Here is a 22,949-nt window from a genome sequence, read left to right on the forward strand (position 1 = left end):
ACGTACTCAATATCGTTAATGATATTCTTCCATCCGTAGTCTCCAACGGAGAAGTCGTTGGCTAGGATCTTTGCAATTTTCGAGCCATACCAGTGCTCGGTGGTCAGTTTTAATTATGAACGGTTTATCCTTAGTTGTTAAAAGATATTGCCGGAGTTTCTTTACACACCATACGACTGCGAGTAATTCTTTCTCTGTTGTATTATAATCGCGTTCCGCATTTTTTAGAACTCGAGAAAGAAAATAAACAGGATGCCCGTCCTGTGACAGTATTCCTCCAATTCCGACATTTGACGCGTCCGTTGTTAAAACGTATTGTTTCGTCGGGTCCGGTGGTCGTAGGACCGGTGGATCTGTCATGGCTTTCTTTAGTGCATCGAATGCTCGTTGGCAATTTTCGTCCCATTTATATATTACGTCCTTTTTTGTTAGGGCGCTTAATGGTTTTCCAATTGTAGAAAAGTTTTTTATAAATCTTCGGTAGTATCCTGTGAGTCCCAAAAAGGCTTTTACTTCTGTAGGATTCCGGAGTATCGGGAAACTTTGCACTGCTTCCAGTTTTTCAGGGTTCGGTTTAATCCCTTCAGGCGTAATCAAGTGTCCCAGATATACCAGCTCGTCTTTAAGAAAATGGCACTTTTCTGGTTGTAGTTTTAGTCCTTTTTCTCTTAAACGAGTGAACACGGTCCACACATTTTGATTGTGTTCTTCGAGAGATTTTCCGAAGATAACGATGTCGTCGATGTATACGTAGCATATCTTGTGATTAAGCCCCACTAGCGCCATGTCCATCATTCGCTGAAACATGGCCGGTGCGTTTTTTAGTCCAAAGGGCATGCGTTGATACTCGAAATGTCCTTCGGTGGTTGAAAAGGCGGTATATTTCATACTTTCCGGATCCATTCCGATTTGATGAAATCCGGACGACAAATCGAATGCACTGAAGTATCTTGCATCTCGAAGAGAGTCGAATATTTCTTCAATGATCGGCATAGGGTAGGCATTTTGTGTAGAATACTCATTTAATTTTCGAAAATCGATGACGATTCTCCATTTCGGCTTCCCGTCGGAACCGGGCTTCTTGGGGACTACCCATACAGGTGAATTGTATGGAGAATCAGATGGTTTGATTATCTGCTTCGATAACATATCCTGGACGCCTTCACTAATAACTTTTTCGTCTATCTCCGGAGCCCTGAAGTTTCGGATGTTAATGACTTTCTGCTCCGTCAGTTTAATTTCGTGTTTGGTACCGGGCGCCATTGGAAGGGGATCTTCTGGTAATGTGAAGAGATCGTTAAATTCCTCGATGATTTTCAAAATTTGTATTCCTGATTCTTTGTCCAGATGCTCAAGATTAATGATTTCCCGTATTTCCTCAATCCGTGCTTTATCATTACTTACGATGTTGTTGATCAAGTGCTTCTCATGAAAAGTCACTTCTCTGGCAGTAAACATATCTTCAGTGAGAATTTTCTCCTATTCGTAATTCACGTATACCCCTGTGGCATAACCCTTGTCGTTAGTTCTTAGAATCTGGACTGGCGTGTGTGTTGCTTTATTAGTTTTTATATTTGTGTATAAGAGATATTCATGGTTCGGTTTAGGTAGTTGAAATTCGAATGGAGTTATATAGTTGGTTTTGGCGTTGATAGTGTTGTCTCGTAGGTCGTGATCCATCCCGGCTAATCTTAGATTATTGGTCGATAACATATAGTCTCGGTTATGCATAAAAGATAAACCGTCTTCGTCTGGTTGGAGTGGGAAATCGTCGGGTATGATGACGAATTCATCTGAACACCCCAAATAAGTCATTTTAATTCTTTCTTTCATCCTATAGGATGAATCACCCATACTGAACGACGTATGCCGTTTTATTATAGGTTCGGTTTTTGGTACTTTGCCCCTTTTTATAAGGTTCAAGGAACTACCGGTATCGATTAATAATCGCAGAGATTCTTGAAACCCTTCTGGTTGGATCCTTAGTCGTCTGAGTCGCTGCTGCTGTAGTACATGTAGGACTCTTGGTCCTCCAAGACTTTCCTCAGATCTTCGCAGCTTCCTGAGCTTACTATTTCTTTTTCGCTTTTTTCTTCGGAGAATTCGTGTACCTCTTGCAGTGAGAGTTGATACTCTGTGTCCGTTTCTTCCATAGTCGATAGTCCATAGTTGATGCGTTTCTGGTAGTATGGTGGTTTGTGTTGTCGCGAAACGTTTTGAAAATCCGATTTTTTTGATGCGTGTCCTTGTGGCATTGGTTCTTTGCATTCCCTAATAACATGTCCCTTTTTTCCACACCTAAAGCACCCTTTGTCTCGTTGAATGTTGCTCACGGACTCTGTTACTACAGGGTGTCCCATTTTAATCTTACACCTGACTTTTCTCGGAAAATATTGCTCGGATCAAATATTGTGTGGAATAAAACTTTTAGGGGTTGAAGGGGGACGTTTGATAAAAATTGGTTTGTGGATCCAAAATTCAAAATGGCGGCGTTAGAATGGCCGGCATGTTTTTTTCGAATGGAAACATAACTTTTTTTCATCACCAAAAAATCTTTCAGCGCAAAACCAACAACTTCTGTTGGAAAAATTTTTTGATTAAGTTCATATTTTTTAAGTGAGAACATCATTTTCAACTATTTTAGAGGTATCCAGAATGCACTGCGAAGAGATCTTTAACGTACCAAGTGCAAGTGCGTTTGCGTGTGCGTCTGCATATGCATGCATACGTGGAGGTGCATGTGTGTGTGTTTTTTATTTTCATTTTATTTTTCAACTTTTTTTAAAAAGAGGGGCATGCAATGCCTTTATGCCCATAGGTACGAACTCACAAGGATTAGGTTTCTGCGGTTCGTCACTACCGCAGTATTTTCGGACTCCAAATCCTCCTTGTGAGTGTACTCTGATCCCTCCCTAGAGATGTTCAAAGATCCCTCCATTAATGTTTAAACATGCCTGAACTCTTCTCTCAAAACCATCAACTGTGCGTAGGAGAACATCTCTCGGGATCGCACGGCAGGCAGCTCTTATCCGCTCCTTCATGTTCTCTCGTGTTGTTGGAGCTTGACGGTAGACAGCGTCTTTTAAGTACCCCCACAAAAAGAAATCAGGAGACGTAAGATCTGGTGACCTTGGAGGCCAATTTACAGGACCGTCTCGACTAATCCACCGTTGACCAAATGTTGTATCCAGATGATTTCGAACAACATGAGCCCAGTGAGCGGGTACACCGTCTTGCTGAAACCACATCTGTTGACGTGTTTCCAAATCCAGATCTTCTAGCAAAAGAGGCAGTTCATTTTGTAGAAAATCAAGGTAACGGACAGAGTTCACATTTCCCTCGAAAAAATGGGCATCTATTAATTGCCCGTTCACAATACCACACCATACGTTCAAACTCCATTGGGTTGTTGAAAGTGGACTCATCACTGAACATAACGTATCGAAAAAAGTCCCTGGATCGCTCGATTTGTCTCAACGCCCACCAACAAAACGCCACCCTTCGCAACGGATCTGGATTAGGAGTGTCTTGGTGGAATTGTAGTCGATACGGGTGAAGTTTCGCACCTCTCAATACACGGTGCACTGTCGATTTGGGAAACCCCAGTCGTTCCGAGATCACTTTGGCACTCAAATGAGGATCAATTGCTATCATGGCTAAAATAGCCATGTTTCGGGCTTCATGCAATCCACCAAAATTATTGACGTTTGGGAAATGTCAACGGTGGCGGATCATCCGACCTGCCCTCGCTCGCTGCTCAAGGGTTCGGATTGTCTGCCGTGATGGGTGACGACGATCAGGATATTCACGTCGATACAAATTTTCAGCTCGGAAGTAATTGCCCCGACACCTCCCTAAAATAAGGAGCATATCAACGATTTCGTTGGGACTGAAATCAGCTATTGTTGCTAATTTTCAGAATTTTCCTCTAATTTAAGAACTTTTAAAAATTTCGAGAATCAAGAATTTTTCTCTGATTTCAGAACCTTTACAAATTTTCGATTTCGTCTCTTGCTAATGGCTGCGGAGTCAGAAGATAAACGTTTGAATTAATTTTTCATCCGTGGGCGATCACAATGACTTCTAAAATAAAAAATTCTTCTCTGATTTACAACTCAAAAGTAGGCGTAAGTCTCGCTTCCGTGAACTTATCTTTAAGCGTAAGCCTCGCTTGCGTGTACTTATCTTTAAGCGTAAGCCTCGCTTACGATTAAAGGTAAGTTCACTTTGTAAGAGATTAAAGAAAACATCATTGGTAGTACTGACGTAGTCTGACTTTGCGTAGTTCTCTTACTTTAGAGTTTTAAATCAGAGAAGAATTTTTTATTTTAGAAGTCATTTTGATCGCCCACGGATGAAAAATTGATTGAAACGTTTATCTTCTGACTCCGCAACCATTAGCAAGAGACGAAATTGAAAATTTGTAAAGGTTCTGAAATCAGAGAAAAATTCTTGATTCTCGAAATTTTTAAAAGTTCTTAAATTAGAGGAAAATTCTGAAAATTAGCAATAATGGCTGATTTCAGTCCCTACGAAATCGTTGATATGCTCCTTACACGCAAACGCACTTGCACTTGGTACGTTAAAGATCTCTTCGCGGTACATCCTGGATACCTCTAAAATAGTTGAAAATGATGTTCTTACTTGAAAAATATGAACTTAATCAAAAAAATTTTTCAACAAAAGTTTTTGGTTTTGCGCTGAAAAATTTTTTGGTGATGAAAAAAAGTTATGTTTCCATTCGAAAAAAAACATGTCGGCCATTCTAACCCCGCCATTTTGAATTTTGGATCCACAAACCAATTTTTATCATATGTCCCCCTTCAACCCCTAAAAGTTTTGTTGCACACAATATTTGATCCGAGCAATATTTTCCGAGAAAAGTCAGGTGTAAGATTAAAATGGGACACCCAACGAAACTTCGCGATTTTAGATCGCGGACAAAACATCGCGGCGACCGCGCTCGTCGTTATTGACAGGTGGCGGCAGTGTTCGCAACCTGAAGTGAGGCAGCTATCGTACCAAGGGCGTAGAATTATCGTAAATGGATCAAAATTATCGTACTCATCACAATAATGTTTAAAAACATAAATAATATCAAATTAAACATAATTTTGATGTATGTTTAAATACTTTAAACTTTATCTTTGGCAAACTACTGTTTTTCTGTGTAAAAATGTATTATTAAATCCTATGGCACTGACACTGAACCAATCCCCCCTCCACTTCAAGAATAAAGAATATGAAAGGGTAAGGATAGTGTGGAATTAAATCAAAGAGAAGAATTTCATATTCAATATAATTATATTTTGTAATTCGAGGTAACAGAAAATATAAGGATCAATATTTATAACATTGTCTATACAGTCCATATACTCTCTACAAAATAACAAGAACATAAATATTTAAATAACTTTTTCTTCATATAAATCTCGGCTTATCACTATATCACTTAGACTTAAGAGTTAAAGATCGTCGTTTGGCATAAAAATGCTATGAAACTCGTCGACATCAGCATCGTCATACAATTCTTGTATGGTTCTGGTATTTTTTTTTCCGGTTGATTTTTTTTGTACATCAACGCTTTGTTCATACGGCTGTATTCATTTTGTGAAGGCTCATATGTCGTGCAATTCAAGTTCACATTCTTATTTTTTACGCGTTGTTTGGCTAAAAGCACGCCATTGACGGTCGAAACGACCATTTTATTACGAGATTTCGTTTTGATGAGGTTAATTTGGCTGAATATGCGTTCGCTGTCAGCGTTTGAATGAGGAAGTGAAATTACATCCAGCACAAATTTTGATAAATTTTTAAAAGTCATTCCCTGATCGCCTTCGTTGCAATCCATCAGCTTTGCCCAGAAAACATCGACCGAATATTTTACATCAATATCTGGTGGTAGCTCGAAAGACGGTAATTGACGCCACTCATCATCGATAATTTGATATTTTTCACTCGATACAATGCGCGGCAAAGCCTCCATCAAGGATAGCAGACTGGGCAGAATATCCCTCGTTTTCTTCGAAATTGCTTTCGATGGATTGAAATTTGTCATTGTTTTCAAAACAGGATCTGAGAAATTGAAACGTTTCTTGATTTCTTTACAGCCTTCCATTAGAAATTGAACACAAAACGTGGTGAAATCTGATTTTAAATTCTTATTATCCCGTAACTGAACCTGATCCAACATTTTGCGAACTTCAACGCCGAAATACATGTTTTCAGGTTGTACACGATACGTCTCATTGCATGGATCTACTTTATTCAAATCGGTACGACAGATATAATCCCTGGACATATACGTCTCTAATAGTTCTTGATAGCTTTGAGACATTTTATCATGGAGGGTCGTAATGACAACAGATGTGGACTGGAAAAGTTCGTTCAATTTGGTGAATTTAGGTAGTATATAATCCAGAAAGAGATAAAATAGTTTGTTTAACGGACTCCTGAGAGCGTCCACGATTTGTTCAACCGATTTTAGTCGAACTGTAAGCATTTGCTCTGTGAAATATAATTCAAGTGCAGGCCACTGCTCAATGATCCTTGAAACAACTACTTTTAGAGATAACCAACGCGTTTGTGCCGGACGAAGAATTTTGTGGACGTCGATGTCCAAAAATGTTTGGAATTTTTTAAATAAATGCTGTCGTTTCGCGCTGTTCTTAAACTCCCTATAAATATTTCGTGCGAGATCTTCGCAACTCTTTGGCAATTTTTTACATGCGTTGCTGGCACAAAGATGCAACGAGTGGCATAGACACTTGAAAATGTAGATATTCGGGCATTTCTCGAGAAATCTGGAAGCTACTGAATTACTCATTCCCATCATTGAACTGGCTCCATCGGATTTATATCCGATGGATATATCAGAAAATATATCCCTAATTTCAAGAAACTTATCTAATTTACGATTTCTTTCTCTAATGTCAAGAAACTTGTCCAATTTACGATTTCTGTTCTCTTTTACTAGTTTTCGTAAATTCTTATCTGTGAGCTCAGAAATTAACTCCTACTCTCTTATTTTTCGAATTCAATCAATCCGATTAATTTTGTGCTTCTATACAATTTTAAATGATATTTGTGGATTGGCTCGATACAAATCAACTGAGATTGATTAAATTTTTGGATAATCAAAATAACTTTTCTTTTAATCGAATCTTTAAAATAATTTGGGTAATTGAGACAGTTCCCGCTTCAAAGAGGATAGTGGAGGCTTATGCTCTCGAGATAAATTATTTATTGCTCCCAACAAAATAAATTTTAAAGGAAGATTTTTGAAAATGGTCCTATGCCAAGAATCTGCAGACCGTACGGAATCGCACCGTCCCCTCCCTCTTTAGCATAGGAATGAAAGGATCAAAATTGAGAATCTGCAGACCCTACGGAATCGCAGGGTCCCCTCCCTCTCAATGATGAATGGAAAAGGGGCTCACACTAGAAATCTGCAACCAGTACGGAATCGCACCAGCCCCTCCCTTCTTCGTGTGAGTGGAAAGGAATTTCACCCTTGAATCTGCAGATTGTACGGAATCACACAATCCCCTCCCTCTCGGCATGAAATTGGGAGTATTTTTGGTTGGTTGGTTTGTTGGAGCTTATTTTCCAGAGTCACTACCTCTATACATGAAGCGAGAGCTGATTTAGAAATGAGCTGCCATGGTTGCTCCGCACGGCCTTTTATACTCGTTTAAACAAAGAGATCATGATAATAATTCATTCTAAAAATAACTCGAATTTTGATTCGCTTGGAAAATTAATCTCGAACCAGAATTTGATCTCTAAATTCTCGGATTGGGTCACTAATTCCCGCTCGCGCCGTGATTGGACAACTTGAGGCTGTTTTCCCTCGCTTAAAATCGTGTAAAATAAATGTTTTTAACGACCAAAAATCATATTTCGCTTTTTCTAACTTAAATAAATCAAATTTTCTTTTTGTTATTGTTAAATTGATAATTTCTAATCGTTTCAATGATTATTTCTCCTGGAACCAATAGCTTGATTGCGACTGGCCATTTCCGTTGGATCCAATGTGTAATTGGACTTTTCTGGACAAGTTTTCTCTGGACACTCTCAATTGCCTTTGACACCGACTTTTTAACTTGTTTTGTTTAAGTGAATCTTGCCTCGTATAAAAATGAAATTAATTGTGTCATTTAAAACATAAAATGAAAGTAATTACGAGAGAAAAGAGTTTTTCTTGATAAGGCAATAGCCTTTACGCCGAGCCACGGAGAGTCGCGTCGAGCGGCTGAGTACGAGCTCGCGTGGCGCGGGGTTTGAACGTGATATTTCGTTTGAATAAAAGGGAGTGCTGTTTCAATATATTATATGACGAATTCCTTACCTGTCACTCGAGCGGAGGGGGGGGGGGGGGGTGCGAGGGAAGGGGGCAAGAATAAATGAAATCGAAAGTACACAATAAATGAAGAAAAGAGAACAAAAGGTGGCTTTATTTCGCGGGACAAGAATCACTGGGCGCCAGTTAATTTTTATAAGACAAAAAAAGTAACAAAAAATATAATTGGTAACAAGCTCTCGATTTTTATCGAAGAAAGTAACAAAGAAATATAAACCGTAACGATCTCTCCGGGTCTCTCTCACGAGAGAAAATAACAGCGCAATGACTCGTCGTAACATGGGTCGAATTACACAAGTACACGGGGGAGGCAGGATACGCCTCGTTCGAGGGCTGAATGATATCACGGAAGAAAGAAAAACAAGAGGGGGGGGGGGGGGGGGGTCGGCTACGAGACGCGAAATCGTCGGGTCGATGGGCGCCTGTCGCTCAGGCGTCTTACAATACCCGTGAGCTGTTCATGTTCCATCATGAACACTCAGGATAACCCGCGCGGGGCTGATAACGGGGGGGGGGGGGAAGGGCCGTTGCCCACGCACGGTTCACTACACTATTCTTAACCACCACAGCACTTTTTTCGAAACGCGACGGATAATCGGGCGAAACCGGGGCGAAGTGAGATAAGCGTCGTTCAAACGAGCCCAACGGCTCGGAGAATAATCCGGGGAAACAGGCGCACGACTTTGGCGAGTGCGTAAGGAGCCGGGAGGAAAGATAGCCGTCGGCCACGTGCTCCTTTCGTCGCGGCTGTACAGAGAACGAAAACGACTTACTTGATCGCCGGGGAACTCTAATCGCAAAACAATAAATACAGGCGTCAAAGTCCAATCGATACTCCAAATCGTTTTTCCGGGAAAAGCCTTCGTCGTTGTAATAAAGAACTCGTTGATTATTAATTGGGTCGAATTGCCGGGTTAAGTCGCTCAGAGCCACGGTATGCACGCCGAGTCGTGAAGAAGTGAGGCCTCGTGCCGGCTTCCGCGATCTTCTTCCTGCTTGCGCAACATCGATCGATAATTGATCGACGCGCGCGTCGACGAGGGGTCCAATGGCGATGACTCATCTCGCGCACCTCGATGTGGTCGATGGCGAGGGGGAGAGGCGGGGAGGTGAACGGGGCTGGGAGGTCGGGGCTGGATTGGCTAACGACGCCGTGACGTCACGGTCGCTGATTTATTCTTCGCTCGATGTGTGGCGCCTCGGGTCGATACATCGATGACAGGCGCCACTGTGGCGGGTGACGTAATCTCGGTGTTGGGTTCTCAAGCCCCGTGGGGTGTCTCAGACTGTCGCGCTGATAACTGGCGCCACCGTGGCCGACCGGGGCACTGCGTCCGACGGCTCGCTCCGCGAGTTGTTGACAGCTCGAACGTTGGGCCGAGGAAATACGGTGGTGAGACGGTTGTGGTGTGCTCTGCGTGGATTTTCCTCGGCAACTCGGGTCGGTGTCGTGACCACGGGGGACGCCTGCCGTGCTCGAGTCTTCGACGTCGGAGGCCCGACAGGCAGCCGTTCGAGGGCTCGTGGCTGCATTCCAGTGTCGGTGTTTTGAGGTTAGGGGCCCCCGACTCGACTCCTGTCACTCCGCTGGCGGCTCGGTGGTTGCGGCTCTTCAGGCTGGTAAGGGGTTCATCCCCTTGCCCGAGGTGAGTTGCCAATTGGGCCTTTTGTGGGAATTAATGGGAAAAGGGCTGCGGGGGAGTATGAAGGAGCTGCGAGTGTCGGGTGGTTTAGTGCGGGGGGTGATCTGGGGCTGAGCGAAGGAGTATTATCGGGGAGAAGCAGGCTTGTGAGGGTCTAGGGGCTGGTGTAAAGGGTGAGGGCTCTTCCGGTTATTCGAGAGGTCGGTGTTGATTCTTCCTGATGGCTTGCAGGTGCTGCGGTGGTCCTGTCTTCGGTGGTGGTGACGGCGTGCGCAGGCTGAATCTTAGTCTTAGGCCTAATGCGAGGACTCCTACGGAGTCAAAAGACAAAAAGGGGGCTCGCTGGCTTAAACTACGAGGGAGAAAAAAGTGCTGTGGTGGGACACCTCCACGACTGCGGTGACGGGGTAGCCACAACGTCACAATTAATATATATATATATATACTGATTCATCGACTAACGCTTTGCTCGACCTAGAAGGGAATCCTTCTTAGAAATGCTCCCCCTTCCCTAGGTCCCCTAGTCACCGGGGACAGCTGTTTAACGATTAACGATTTTGACAAACTTGATAGTATAACTCTGCAAATATTGATCCTAGCGTAAAAATGATAATGACCAAACTTGTGGGAAATTAAATTTCCAATAACTTTGGATACCACTATTTTTGCTCTAAAGTAGAAAATTACCGAGTTATTTCAGAAAAACGAAAAAATTGAACTTCAAATCAAGATGGCGGCGAATGCACAGGCAGGATTGCGCCGAAAATTGACATTTAGACTTCCAACCACCCCCCCCCCCCCCCCCCCCGACGTTTAAAAAAAAAATCGCTGCCCGTAATTTTTTCTATTTCAATGTCTATCTCGACTGGACTATTCCGTAATACCTGAGTAATGCTCCACAACATGATATAGCGTCTGGGGTTCTTAACTCTGAGAGTTTTTCCCACATTCATGACTTCGATTTTTCGAAATTTCTACCAATTTCAGCACTATTTCGCATTTTGCTCAAAATGTTGATGGAATGCGAGCCGTAGATAAATAATCTTATTTACGGATCTCAAATTGTGATTAAAAAGAAACTACCAAAACAACTTTCCCTAAAAATCGGGGTACCTCGTAAGTATTCTCGGCGGACACACAAACTGAAGATTAATTCAATGAGAAACCTCAAATCATTGTTTGCAATTAGATTTTTAATCATGCGATAAATTTATCCAGGGCCTACTCGCCGCTACGATGAACTCGAAAAAAGAATATCGAATTGCATCGTTCATTTTGTAATTTTTATATTTTTTTATCTCTGCAGTTTCTGCATACCATAAAAGTTTTTCTTTCGCCCACAAAATGAAAAGAGTTGGAGAGAATCCAAGCGGACGTAAATCGTACAACGAACTGTCGTTACGACCAGGGTTGCAAATAATGCATTATTTTTTCAAATGCATTAGTGTATTCATTAAACCATTAAATGCAATGATTAATGGAAATAATTTTCATTAAATCATTACATTTAATGCTTTAATGAAAATAATTTCCATTTGATCATAAAATTTAACGATTCAATTGAAATAATCTCCGTTGAATCAATAAATTTAATGTTGCAACGGAAGCAATTGCCATTAACTCATTATGTTCAATGTTTTAATGCATACAATTTGCATTGAAACATTGGATTTAATGGTTCAATGGAAATAATTTCTAATAAATCAATAAATGCACTGTTTTAATGGGAATAATTTCGATTAAGTCTACAGATTCAATATTACAATGGAAAAAGTTTTCATAAAATGATTAAGTTTAATGATAGTGCTTTTGGTCTAGATCAAAATTACCTTTTCTGTCTTTTAATGTTTTTTCGGCTTACCGCTTCAGTGATATCGATTGATTTTCCAGAGTCCGCTATTTTGAATTTCCGAATTTGAACTTTGGATTCAGATTCAACAATTTTAGAATAAAATTGAATTCGGGATTGTATCTTTTCAATTCTGCGGAATTTAACAATTAATTTAAGCCTAATTACACTAATAACAAACACCACGATGATTTTATAAATTAGCAAAACAAAAAGAATACATTTTTCGACGTTTGGTATAAATTTCCTCAAGTGCTGTCGTTCAGCGAGCAGTCCCCGCGGCTCACTCGGGCCTTTGTACAACAATCTAAGATGGCCGCGGCCTGTCAACAACGACGCGCTCAGTCGGTCGTTGTACGCGATCGTATTCTTGTCGAGTCGGGCATCGGGCGTTTCGAGGTTATGTACGGTTCGTGAAGTGTATCGTCGCACTATATTTTATTCGATTGTTCCATCTTCTTTTTTTTCTAATTGATATTTGACATGCCCGTGCCCAGAGCAGCTAAGTGCTACACTACAGTCTAAGTGCGTCTTTTCTATAGGAGTGGAAGCTCTGCTGTGTTATTAATTGCGAGTGGCGGTCATTTTTCGTTGGCCACGTGTGATAGTGCTCTCGGATGAGAAGAATCTAGGCGAGAAGAAGAAGAGGTGTGATAGTGGATGAGGCTATCCAATCCATACCAAACAAAACATGTAAGTATAGAATCGCGATTCTAACATCAATAATTTATCAACAAATGTGAAAACCTACAATTTTCGTTGTATATTTGTTCACGTTTTGAGGTTATCTATGCGTTGTAATTATTCAACCTAACTCTAATTTTCAAGCGTGATTTTTTGGTCATCATTTGACAGTGAGGAAAAAAACATTTTGCCTACGCGGGGAAATGCAACAATGGTGACAAAAAATTTCACCTCGAATTTTCAACAGAAAAAATTTTTGGTACCGGTTGACTGACAATGAGCGGAACAATAACATATAAGAATGAAACCATGTTTCCCATTTTCCTGTTCGGACAGAATTTTTTTCGCTCGAAAAAATTACTCAAAGCTTTATTTTCATTTTGCAAGTTTACAAACGACATTTTGGATAATTCATTTTCGGCAATTTGAGAAATTAACAAATAAAAAAAAATTCGTCTAATATGATTCACATCGATTTAAACACTACTCTTCATCATTTTTTTCAATTCTCATCAACAGAAAAGAAAGTGATTATTTAATATTTTATTAATAATACTTTTACATAGGGCTGACGATAAAATTTCACCAGCAAAAAGAACAAAGACAAATAGTGATCATGAGGAGAGAGAAGACGAGTTCAATAAGGTGGAAAAATCGCTGAGTCAAGTGGCGATTACTGCGGTCATTAGCACCCACAGCGCGGGAGGTTTGTAATATACAATAAGTTATATTCAATCGGTCAAGCAGGATATACTTTTAAATTCGAGTATTATTCAAAACAAAATTAAAATTGATAGGTGCTGGGCCCTCTTTTATGGAAAACTCCATGAATAGCGATGGGGCTAAAGATAGCTATTCCGAGAATAGCTGCGATGATAACTCCGATGAAGACTCTGAGCAGGACGGTGATGACGATATGTCGAGGAAAATAAAAAAAACGCTTTTATTGGATGGGCAATTTTTTGTAGTTGACCGAGAAAAATCCAGTTTAACAGGAGCAGTCTTGGCATATTGCAATTCATGTACTGTTCCGAAATTGCTATCAGGATCGTTTCGATCAACGTCAAACTTCTCTTCACATCTTAAGGTAGGTAAATTAAAATTTGCCTGTGCACTAAATTGGTAAACGGGGCTTTGAAGCAGACAAATCCAGGTTCATATGGTATTTTTGTTTCGTGTATACGATTTTTTTGCACCTGCAATGTCAATTTTCCATTCGCCAGGCTTTCGCGATATTTTTAGTTTGCCAAGTCGAGTGCTGGACGGAATCATTAGATAGGGACAAAATCCTTAAAGAGAAAATCTTAGCTTTCTCTTCCCCTTTCTAAAAATATTATGCGTTCCCATTCTCCATGTTATCTAATTGTTTCTCAAATGAGGTTATGAGGCCTGAGATACATTGTAGGCAGTAAAAAGTTGTATGTTTTTGCTTTTCAAGTCCCTCAACTTTTGGAAAATTTTTTTTAACAATACTACTCGTTACTTCTGAAATTTATCAAAACATATTCTGATAAATTGAGACATTCTTGTATTGAAAATTCGTGAAAATTTCGACTTAGTTTTGAATTTTGAACAATAAACTTATCACCGGATGTTTTATTTTGTAAGAAGTTTCTCGAATTATATTCAAAAAGTTACTTCTGCAAAATACTTTTTTTTGAATTTGTTGTGGAACTTTTTACCTATTCTCCCAAGTTTTATGCGATCTTTTAATACATTCCGAGAATGTATTATAAATTTTGTTTTTGGCAAGAATGTAGGAAAATTGCTTTAAGTCGTGTTAAATCATTCGAAGAAAATCCTTATGGATCATTGCTCTTTAGAAAGTTCGATAATAATTTGGAAAAAAATTCGGTATTACTCGTGAGTTTTTCACTATATATACAGTCTGTCTAGAAACTTATAATCACCGAATAGACATCTCTAATTATGTCGAAGTGTGATTTTTACTTGTGACTTTAAAATATAGTTCAATGAAATCTTGAAACGGATTTTAAATATTTTACTTGGTCTTTTAGAGAAAGCATCAAGAGGAGCACGCGCGATATAAAGAATATGTACGTCTCAAACGTCAAGGTCGGGTAACTTCGATCATCGATAGGAGACATTGGTCGTGTCTTTTCGATCAAAACAAGTTCGAGGAAAACGTCACCGATTTCATCTTGAAATTCATGTTACCATTTAGAGTTGTGGAGGATCCAGGTTTTAGAAAAATTTTTGATGGTAAATAATGAATTTAATATTTCAGGGAAGACCCATTTTGTAAACACCCCGGATAAAAAATATGAAAACACCCGTCGAAATTTTAAGTCACACGAAACGATAGATTGCTTTGTGAAGTAAATAAATATCCAAATTCCGCAAAAGGCGTTCTGAAGAGAAAATATTCCGGTTCAGTTTTTTTTCACACATGTTTTACGATTTGTGTTTGACTTGGTACGCACTTTTGAATGTTGTCGTTTTTTTCCGGATGTTAAAAATCAGGTTAACAATTATACTTGTGGAAAATTTTTCAAATTCTTTTTCACAGGACAAGTGAAAGGGGCAGCACAAATTTCAATTTAGTTTTTCTCAAAGAACTCTTTTCAATTAAACGGGTATGAAAATTCAAATTTCAAATTTCGTGGTCAAAGTTCAACAGCATGTTTATGAATATTTATGTTTGGAGTTTTTTTTTAATTTTACACTGACAAGTTCCCTTGAGTTTCGTGCAATTTTTTGCTCAATTATTTGAATTTTTCTAAAAAAAATACCAAGTTCCCTTGAGTTTCGTGCAATTTTTTGCTCAATTATTTGAATTTTTCTAAAAAAAATACCATGTTTAGAAAGTGCGGCGTAAGCAAATTATGAGGTTCCGGATAAATTGTTCGAAGGATAAAAAATTTTCAAATTTCCGACTGTTATATATTTTTTTCCCTGCAATATTTTTTGGTAATCTTCTTCGTGACCACCTCATGTAGATTTCGGTTTTGAAAAATAATTTTATTTCCTCTGATATTTCATTTGGAAAAAATGGATTTTAAGCTAGGAAAATAGTGCTGAGTTGATAAATTCAAATGGTTCATAGATTTCAAGATCCAAAAAGGTGATTCCCAAATAAAACACCTGACGCGCTACACTCTAGGAAAGAGAGTCGAGGAAAATTTATCTATAACGATGAATGAAATCCGAGATCAACTGAGACTCTTGATTAATGAAGGTGGCTTGGTTTGTACCACAGCTGACGTGTGGACAGGAGGAGCGCGCCGGTTTTTGGGAGTCACAGTCAGCTGGGTGAGTACATTTTTGGTCTGACATGTTAATATTTTATATTGCACTTTCCTACATCATTTCATCCAAGTGGTTTTCAGCATAATTTCTTCAAAAATCGTTAGAAATTTGTATTTAAAATAATTCTGATTTATTTTAAATTCAACCTTTTTTTAAATATTTTTCAGAATAATGTGTAGATCGTTAAAGCATTCATATTGTTTTTCTATATCAGTCCCCATAAATAATGTATCGTAAGACCAAACAATCAAGTTATAGTAATATGTATATTACTTAATTAAATTACATTCAATTCAAATATAATATTAATATTGAATACTCAATATTTTAATTTTTAATATTTTATTATGTTACATATACATATATACCGACGATGAACATTTGGTATTTTTATAGATTGAACCTAAAACATTGACAAGAAAGTCGGCAGCTATTGCCTGCAGAAGATTCCCCGGCACTCATTCTTTCGACGCTATAGCAAATCTCCTCTCCAGTATCCACACATCGTTTGGATTGACCTCAGAATCCATAAGAGCAACGGTTACAGATAATGCCAGTAATTTCGAAAAGGCCTTCAGAAAACTGGGCATCGAAGAGTTGGATAAAGTTCTACCGGGTAAGTGCGGCGAAAAATCAGCGTTCTTTAATTTATTCTTCCTTAGCACTACACTACAACCTACACTGCAGTGAAAAGTCAAAAGAAAAGGAGATACGAAAATGGGTGTTCCTAAAACGGTGTTTTGAATGTGTTTAATTTCATTTATAGAAGATGAAGTTCAAGGTGAAGTTCAAAGTATCGATACTGACGATATCAACGCTATCGAAGAGTACTCGAATCCAGAAGACGAAATTGATATCGAAGAGGAATTCAGCGAGGAGTGCCAAAAAATACTACCTAGGCATTGCAAATGTGCTAGCCATACCATGAACTTGATTGCGTCTACTGATGTTCCAAAAGCAATAGCTCGAAATGATCCATTGAAACGAAAGCACAACTGTGTTTTGAAAAAGTGTTCATTACTCTGGAAGTTGCTACGTTCTCCAAAAAAACGAGAAACTTTGAAAACTGAACTCGGAATTGCAATTCAACGGCCAGTCGTAACTCGCTGGAATTCGAGCTACGACTGCTTCAAGCAATTACTCGGCATCAAGGCGAAGCTTATTGATAAAAATATGGAAGGCCTAACACAACCTTTCACGGCTGGAGATTTCAACTACTTAGAAGAGTATGTGCGATGCTCAACTCCGCTTGCAAACGCTATCGATCTTTTGCAAGGAGACACGTGTTATTATGGAATCTTATTACCAACACTAGTATCTATGAGATATCAACTTAACGAGCTATCGAATAGCGATGATGTGACTTTCTGCAAACCGCTGATCAAAGTCATGATTGATGGTATTAACAGGCGATTTGAAAAATTGTTCGACTTCACAGAGCTCAATGTTGATGCGGCAATTGCTGTTTCTTTAGAAACGCTTACCGAGGCACGCATTCCGCTCGATGAAAATCAAGATGACGAGTTTCAATTCGGGCCCTCTGCAGAAACTATCGCCGAATTTGAACCATCTTTGTCTCAAGGAGAAGTGAAGGCAGAAGTGACCCGGTACTTAAAAAGCAAGGAGACCCAACTTGTTATGTTAGAAAAGTTCCCGAATATTCGGAAAACTTTTCTAAAATATAACACCCCATTGCCGTCTTCTGCTCCGGTGGAGAGACTATTCAGTTACGCGACGATGATGAATATGCCGAAATTCAACAGGATTAGCGAAGAACATTTTGAGCAAAGAATCTTAGCTAAAGCTAATCATAAAAAAAAATATATTTAAATGGATTCGTTTGTTACGAGAATATTCCTGGCTACCTATGTATTAATATAGTAATGTGTAGAAAATAAATATGAAGATTCAATGGGAATAATTTGCATTAAATCAATAAATTCAATAGAATTCATTCCGGTTGAATCGTTAGATCTAATGTTGTATTGGAACTTATTTCCATTGAGCAAATCAATTCAATTTTTCAATGAAAATCATTTTCATTGAACCATTGATTTTAATGATTCAGTGGAAATAAATTCCATTAAAACATTAGATTTAATGATTCAATGGAAATATTTTCGATCGACAAATTAAATTCAATTATTGAATGGAAATTACTTTCATTGAAGCATTGAATTCAATGATAAAATGAAAATTATTTTCATTATGAATTGGAAAAGTAATGATTAAATGCATTGATTTTTCATTAAAAAATTTGCAACCCTGGTTACGACAACGCAAGCGGCTTCAAATGCGGCGAAACGACAAAGAATCATCGGCCTCCCTTTATGAAGAAGCAACTTATGCACCTGAACAAGAAATTATAAGACCTAATACTGCTTACAGTGTTAATGAAATGGACATCTCGCCGATTTCATCAAACGTTTCAATGGCTTCGTTATCGCAAGTTGATCCACCGCAGCAAACACTTTATGATCAAAATTATGTAGACGGAAGGTCATACATTTCATTAATGGAAGCGGACAAGAGCCGATACGACTCCTCTGGTAATGATGAAGATCGACATTGTTTTGAGGTCTGTTCAGAAGATCTAATCTCGAGCTCATTTGATGAAATTGAAGGGAAAAAAACGTTCCGAAAAAAGCTGGCCGCATTCTTCGTCAAAAAACGTATAACCGCGGAAGCTGGCAACGAAATACTTGCTTCGTTGAGGTCACATGCGTGCTTTGAGTCGCTAAATCGACCAAATCATTATTGCGTACTCTACGACACCCTGTAGCATTAGTGGAAGTTCCACCAGGATAGTATTTGCACCTAGGATTTGAAACAGCGCTTCATCGTATCCTCGACCGCGTAGAACCGTCTGAACGGCCCTCTTTTTTTCAAGTTATTTATCGATGAGGCCGTAACATTAATCAATAAAGGTGGAATAATGAGATCGGGGAAAGAAGTACCTTTTCAGTTCAGGGCCTTTATTGCTGATGCACCCACCCGAGCATTTATTCTAAATCACCACGGCCACACTTCATGTAACCCATGTTCGAAATGCCGAGTTACTGGTGAAGGTGTTGAGAACCATGTCGTCTTCATCGGCGACCACCATCTCCTCCGCACTGACGCGGAGTACCAAATAAAAGAGGACGAGGATTACCATAGGAATGGTGATAGTCCATTATCACAACTACCAATGGGTTTAGTAACTCAAGTACCTTTCGAGTACATGCACTTGGTCTTACTAGGCGTTTTGAAACGTATGGTCTCTGCCTGGTTGAACGGAAAATTCTCCATAAACAGCAAATTATCTGGCTTTGAAATCTCTATCATATCACAAAGATTATACAGAATGTGTTATGAAAGTATTCCTGATGAATTTGCACGACCTTCTGCAAGCCTCTTGGAAATCCTCCAAGGAAAAGCCACGACTTGTCGTCTATTTCTATTGTTTTCAGGACCTGTCGTACTTAAAGGCATTCTATCGGATGAGTTGTTTAAACATTATTTAATTTTGCACACAGTCATGCGCATCGTGACATCTGCCAATCCAACAACGAAGGAGCAATTGTTGTATGCAAGATTGAGTTTGAGAACTTTTGTTATCCAGAGCGAAAGATTGTATGGAACAACCTTTCTGAGCTACAATGTGTATGGACTATTACATCTCATGGATGATGTGGAAACATTAGGACCGATCAATTCTTACTCTGCTTTCCCTTACGAAAACAACATGCGGATTTTTAATAACTACTGCAGGAAAGCTCACCTCACTCTGCAACAGATAGCAAACAGACATGCCGAGGAAACGAATTGGATGCCAGTGAGGCAACCTAAGCGGAACGATCATTTCAGACTAATGCATGAACACACGAAAGGTCCTGTTCCGACTACAGAGACAGGAAGAATAGCGAAACAGTACCGCCGCATTAAATGCCCAGAGTTTACGCTCGGTACAAAATGTAATGACAGTTGCTGTATTTTGAGAGATTCAACAATATGCATCATATATAACGTACTGAATATCGGCCAAGAAATTAAGCTGGTAGTAAAAAAATTCAACGCGGTTGAGGATTTTTTCAACATAGCCATGCCATCGTCGTTAGTCGGGTACTATAAGTGTTCAAGGCTGCAAGAACAATATTCTTTGATCAGATTGAATGATGTCCGGGATAAAGGTTTTCTCATGCCTGCTTGGTTGCCTTTTCAATTTGATGAAAGACGCATGGAGCGAATTGAAAATGAAACTTACGCAGTAGCTACCATATCCTCTGTAGTTTATTATTAGATTGAAAACATCTCAAATTCCGAATTTCGGAGATGAATTATCATATTTTCTACAACTTCCTGAATGTGAGGAAATTTTCCGTCGTTATCACAATCTGGTCGAGTTATCGCCACCTGAACATGGAGTAAATTCGTTATCACTATCGCAATCTGGTCGAGTTATCGCCACCTGCATATGAAGTAAATTTGTTATCAGTGTTACAATCTGGTCGAGTTATTATCGCCACCTGCGAATCACAAATTTTTTTTTATTATCGCTACAATGTGGTCGAGTCATCGCCACCTACACATGAAGTAAATTTGTTATCAGTGTTACAATCTGGTCGAGTTATTATCGCCACCTGCGAATCACAAATTTTTTTTATCATCGCTACAATGTGGTCGAGTTATCGCCACCTACACATGAAGTAAATTTGTTATTACTGTTACAATCTGGTCGAGTTATCGCCACCTGAGAATTACAAATATTTTTTTAACATCGCTACAAACTGGTCGAGTTATCACCACTTGAACTGTAAATTTTGTATCAATGCCACAGTGTGGTTCACTTATCACCACCTTGGAATCATCCGGAGAAAACGATGCGCAGGGTTATCGAAATGATACCTAATTAAAATCGCGGTATAATGAAATCACTATAAAAATACTTCAAAAAAGTAAAAAAAGAACGCCAAGTATTAAAAAACCGCCCCTCTAGTTTCGAATGATCTTTACTATATTTTCAGTAAATGAAAAATTTCCTTACCCATTATTTATTGCTAAAATCACATAGTAGGATGATCAAGATAAGAAAAAAAATATGAGATCATTTTAGCCTAGCCAAGGATTTTGAATAAATTTCGATTTCTGCAAAGAATCATGTTACACCTCCAACTGTACTGGCTAAAAAGTTTTGTGACTTCAAGCGTTCCCAGAATGATTTTGCGATTAAGATATTGTTATTCTAATTTAATGCACAAATTCACTGTCAAAATTACACATAAACTTGGCGTGGATGGTTTTCAAATGGAAGCTCGGCGAAGGAATGCTAATGCTCCATCCGTCTGCATCTACAGCGAATTTCAATGCCCACTAATTCATTTGTTTCTTATTTCGTTATCCTTCATCCAGCCACGTATGAATTTTTTACTTGTCTACCTATCCATATACTGGTTCATCACAAGTATTCTGTATCCCATTCTCTGATTCATTCACCAGATTGTCTATTTCTTTTAGTCCTAAAACCATACTTTCTCCACATTCTATTCGTTTGTTGATTCAATAATTTAAACCATTCGCCTGGATATTTATTGTGTAATAATTCATTAAATCATTCATATTTGCTAATTATTTTATTTTCTTCATTAATCTCTTTCATCTATACACTATCTCAGGAATCTATTTGATTCATCAAACCATTAATTTTGAATAGTATATTTGATCAATCGTGTCTTTCCGAGCTTCCATTTGAAAACCATCCACGCCAAGTTTATGTGTAATTTTGACAGTGAATTTGTGCATTAAATTAGAATAACAATATCTTAATCGCAAAATCATTCTGGGAACGCTTGAAGTCACAAAACTTTTTAGCCAGTACAGTTGGAGGTGTATACAAAAAAAGTCGGGTCAGTTCTGGTAATAATGTATGATATGCGTACATATTGAAATCTTGTTTTAAATTTTCAACCGATTGGGATGAAAAAGGGTTTATAAGGATTTTTTGTGTTGCAAATCGACTTCCGGGCTTAATTTTCACCTTGAAAGAGGTGAAAATCGAGCGTTAAGGCTAACATTGTTAGATTTTTCAATGGAAAGTTATTATGCGATATTACCCGAAAATTCCAAGTTCCACACTAGACTCTTTTGTCGAAATAGAACTAAATTCACTATCCCCGAAGAAATTAAAAATAAGGGTTGGGGTGAAATTTTCAGATTTTTCAATGGGAAGTTTTTATGCTATATTACATAAAAAGTATTCGTTTTTGAGGATACCAGATTCTTTTATCGAAATAAAATAAAATTCACCACCCGCAAAAGGATGAAAAAAAAGAGTTGGGGGTGAAATTTTCAGATTTTTCAATGTGAAAGTTTTTTACATTACATGAAAATTGCAAGTTTTTTAGGACACGAAACTCTTTTATTGAAATGAAAAAAATCACTATTCCCTAAGGGGTGAAAAATAAGGTTTGAGAGTGAAATTTCCAGATTTTTCAACGAGAAATTTTATGCTTTTCCACATAGAAACTGTATGTTTTTTGTAGAGCATGAACGTCCTTTATCGAAATAAACCAAAACTCCCGATCTGCCAAGGGGTGAAAAATGGGGGTTGGGGATGCATTTCAATAGAAGAGTCTAGTGTTCTAAAAAACTCAGAATTTTCATGTAATATAGCACAGAAAATCCCTATTAAGAAATCTAAAAATTTCATCCCCGAACCTTATTTTTCACCTTTTCGCAGGTAGCGAATTTTATTTTACTTCGATGAAAGAATCTGGTACCCTCAAAAACGAACATTTTTTATGTAATATAACGCAAAAATTTCCCATTGAAAAATCTGAAAATTTTACCTCTAACCCTCATTTTTCACCCCCTCGGGGATAGTGAATTTTATTCATTTTCATCCTAAAAAATTTGGATTTTCCATGTAATATAATATAAAAACATGCCGCTAGCAAATCAGAAATATTCACTTTCAACCCTTATTTTCATCCTTTTCGAAGGTAGCTACATGAAAATTAAGATTGGGAATGAAATCAGCAACCTCGAAAATCCCAAGAAACAAATTTTCATGTATTTCGGTAATTTATTGACTCGTGCCAGTTTTGGCACGAAAACCAGAAAAAAAAGCTTACTAGTCAACCGGTTAATAATAAAAAATCAA

The 22,949-nt window shown here is 38.5% G+C and overlaps 1 protein-coding gene across 1 annotated transcript; it reads left to right on the forward strand.

Moving 5' to 3' along the window:
- The first annotated feature begins 12,411 nt into the window (after window positions 1-12,411).
- Window positions 12,412-20,090, forward strand: LOC122405836 (uncharacterized). Its single transcript, XM_043410843.1, has 9 exons — window positions 12,412-12,547; window positions 13,105-13,244; window positions 13,336-13,625; window positions 14,557-14,761; window positions 15,606-15,811; window positions 16,205-16,424; window positions 16,575-17,407; window positions 18,093-18,357; window positions 18,877-20,090. Coding segments are annotated over exons 1-9 (3,375 nt in total). The 5' UTR covers window positions 12,412-12,545.
- Window positions 20,091-22,949: the final 2,859 nt, after the last annotated feature.

The sequence above is a fragment of the Venturia canescens genome, chromosome 2 (genome assembly GCF_019457755.1).
Source record: "Venturia canescens isolate UGA chromosome 2, ASM1945775v1, whole genome shotgun sequence".
In the NCBI taxonomy this organism is placed as follows: domain Eukaryota; kingdom Metazoa; phylum Arthropoda; class Insecta; order Hymenoptera; family Ichneumonidae; genus Venturia; species Venturia canescens.

What these genes read in the sequence shown, in the direction of transcription:
- LOC122405836 (XM_043410843.1), top strand. An exon ending in ACTTCTCTTCACATCTTAAG is followed by an intron (nt 13,626 to 14,556) that starts GTAGGTAAATTA and finishes TTGGTCTTTTAG; the next exon opens with AGAAAGCATCAAGAGGAGCA. An exon ending in TTTTAGAAAAATTTTTGATG is followed by an intron (nt 14,762 to 15,605) that starts GTAAATAATGAA and finishes AATGGTTCATAG; the next exon opens with ATTTCAAGATCCAAAAAGGT.